The sequence below is a fragment of the Gossypium hirsutum genome, chromosome D07 (assembly GCF_007990345.1).
Source record: "Gossypium hirsutum isolate 1008001.06 chromosome D07, Gossypium_hirsutum_v2.1, whole genome shotgun sequence".
NCBI classification, from domain to species: Eukaryota; Viridiplantae; Streptophyta; class Magnoliopsida; order Malvales; family Malvaceae; genus Gossypium; species Gossypium hirsutum.
Genome location: NC_053443.1, coordinates 22,600,404 through 22,603,433, shown reverse-complemented (window position 1 = coordinate 22,603,433; position 3,030 = coordinate 22,600,404). Strand labels below are relative to the sequence as shown.

At 38.4% G+C, this 3,030-nt stretch overlaps 1 protein-coding gene across 1 annotated transcript; it reads right to left on the bottom strand.

Moving 5' to 3' along the window:
• Positions 1–1,731: 1,731 nt before the first annotated feature.
• Positions 1,732–2,589, bottom strand: LOC107956107 (uncharacterized). The gene is made up of 2 exons (XM_016891851.1): positions 2,301–2,589; positions 1,732–2,255 (listed from the first exon to the last, which is right to left on the bottom strand). The coding sequence occupies exons 1-2, from the start codon at positions 2,587–2,589 to the stop codon at positions 1,732–1,734; spliced, it is 813 nt and encodes a 270-aa protein (XP_016747340.1).
• Positions 2,590–3,030: the final 441 nt, after the last annotated feature.

Genomic DNA, 3,030 nt, shown 5'->3' with positions numbered 1-3,030 from the left:
TGCCGGGCCAGACTTCTTGTCATTTTAACAAAATCCGAAAGAACAGTCCAAATTTAGACTTTCTCTTCTTGGATATTTCAATTTTAAGCCTGGTGCGTTCTAAACAATAGTCCTGTTTCAGGTTACTAAATTATTTAGAAATTCCCAGAGTAATATGCAAAACTTCTTTTGTAAAAGTTTATTAGTCCATCAATCATTATTCTAATGCGACATGTTTTCAAAAATAATGACTAGGGCATAACTCGAAAAAATAGAAAAGGAATTTATTGATAGCAAGTGTCTTGAAAAGAAAAAGTATTCAAGAACAGCAAAGAATAAAGTATTACAAGAACAAAAAAATTCAATACAAGTAATATGAAGACTAGGTGCGTTGGATATCGCAGCTTGAACTTCTCCGTGCCAACTAAGAACCATTTTGAATTTAACATGTGTTTAGGGGATCTACAGTACTTTTTCGATGCCTCAAGACGTCGTATATCCTTTTTCTGTTGATTTAGGTGTAGCCGAATCACCAGGTGCCCTCATGTTTGAGCCGCCCCTTCCGGGTTTTCAACTCAAATCCCCTTTGGTCTCAAGGTGCCCTTTATGGGTTTTCACCTTGGCCTCTCCCTTTTTTTTACGAAGCGCCCTTTGTACATTTTCACTTTGATTCCTCCTTTTTCTTTAAGTGAAATATTTCTTAACTGAATCTGAATTTACAGGATTCGGTAAATTTTTGCCATCCATTTCACTCAAAATAAAAGCGCCTCCAGAGAAAGCCTTTTTTACAACATAAGGTCCCTCCCAATTTGGCATCCATTTCCCTCTAAAATCCTTTTGTAAAGGAAGGATCTTTTTCAATACCAAATCCCCCTCATGAAATTCTCTAGGACGGACCTTTTTGTTATATGCTCTCATTATTCGTTTCTGGTACATTTGACCGTGACGAATAGCTTTTAGTCTTTTCTCTTCTATCAGGTTTAACTGATCATACCGAGATTGGATCCATTCGACCTCATCCAATTTTAATTCAACCATTACCCGGAGAGAAGGAATTTTAACTTCAATGGGTAGGACTGCTTTCATCCCATAAACCAAAGAAAAAGGTGTTGCCCTTGTAGAAGTTCTGATAGATGTTCGGTAAGCAAGAAGAGCGAATGGTAACTTCTCATGCCAATCTTTGTAAGTTTCAGCCATTTTCGCCACTATTTTCTTGATATTTTTGTTGGCCACTTTCACCGCACCATTCATTTTTGGACGATATGGTGATGAATTATGGTGTCTGATATTGAACTGGTTGCAGACTTCTGCTATTGTGCTATTGTTCAAATTCAGCGTATTGTCAGATATGATCCTTTCAGGCATTCCATATCGACATATGATCTCTTTCTTCAAAAAATTACTGACTGCTGACTTCGTGACATTAGCATATGAAGCTGCTTCTACCCACTTAGTGAAGTAGTCAATAACCACAAAAATGAAACGATGTCCATTAGAAGCCTTTGGCGATATTGGCCCAATGACATCCATCCCCCACATGGAGAAAGGCCATGGAGAAGTCATAACATGAATAGGCAAAGGAGGCGCGTGCATTTTATCCCCATAAATTTGGCATTTATGGCACCTCTTGGCATAATTGATGCAGTCTCCTTCCATGGTGGACCAGTAATATTCGAATCTCATGATCTGTCTAGCCATGGTGAATCCATTAGCGTGTGTTCCACAAATACCCTCATGGACTTCTTCTAAGATTTATTTAGCCTCTACAGCATCCACACATCTCAACAATACTCGGTCCTTTCCCTTTTTATATAGAATCTCTCCATCTAGGACATAGTCAATAGCTAGTCTCCTCAATGTCCTCTTATCATTCTCCGTTGCCTGATCAGGATATTCGCGATTCTTCACATATAGCAATATATCTTGGTACCAGGGGCGATTATCATTCTCCACTTCTTCGCTACTGTAGCAGTGAGCTGGGATCTCATAAATACTAATTTGACTGGGCTTCATATTCTCTAATTTATTCACTTCAATCATGGAGGCTAAAGTAGCAACAGCATCAGCCATCTGATTTTCTTCCCGTGGGAGATAGTAAAAGGTAATATTGTCAAACTCTTTAATCAATTCCAGAACCAATCTCTGATAACGGATCAACTTGGGGTCTCTCGTTTCCCATTCCTCTTTTAGTTGGTATTTTACCAATGCAGAGTCTCTATATACTTCTATTGTCTTTATTTTCCGTTCTATGGTCGCTCGGATACTCATGATGCAAGCTTCATATTCAGCCATGTTATTGGTGCAATCAAAATCCAACTTGCTGGTGAAAGGATGATAATCTCCATTTGGAGATATTAGGATTGCCCCAATCCCATTGCCTAACGCATTCGAAGCTCCATCAAAGTTTAACTTCCAAGAATGATTTTCCTGGAGATCCTCTTCAGCATTTGCCACATACATCAAGTCTTCATTCAGGAATTCAAAGTCCAGCGGTTCATAATCTTCTAAAGCTCTGCTAACCAAGAAATCTGCTATCGCACTTCCTTTGATGGCCTTCTGACTCACATATACTATATCGAACTCGGAGAGCAAGATTTGACATCTAGTCATTCTTCCATTCAACGTCGTTGACTCTATCATATACTTTAAAGGGTCTAATTTTGAAATCAACCAAGCTGTATGATAGATTAAGTATTGCTTCAACCTTTTTGTCGTCCAAACCAAGGCACAACATAATTTTTCGATAGATGAATATCTCATTTCACAATCAGTGAATTTCTTACTAAGATAGTATAACACATTTTCTTTCTTTCTAGTCGCATCATGTTGACCCAACACACATCCCATAGAATTTTCGAACACCGTTAAATACAAAATCAATGGTCTATCTGGGATAGGTGGTGACAACACTGGAGTATTGGATAGGTATTGCTTTATCTTTCCAAAAGCTTCCTGGCATTCTTCATTTCAAACGTCCTAAAAAACCTCGAACCTCTTTCTGAGTACGTAGTGGTGGTAAATCTCGTATTGCTCTAACTTTTTCTGGGTCAA

Coding starts and splice junctions, on each gene's coding strand:
- LOC107956107 (XM_016891851.1), bottom strand. CDS start 2,589: ATGACTAGATGTCAAATCTTGCTCTCCGAGTTCGATATAGTATATGTG. Junction 2,256..2,300: donor AGATTATCATCCTTTCACCA/GCAAGTTGGATT, acceptor CTGAATATGAAG/CTTGCATCATGAGTATCCGA.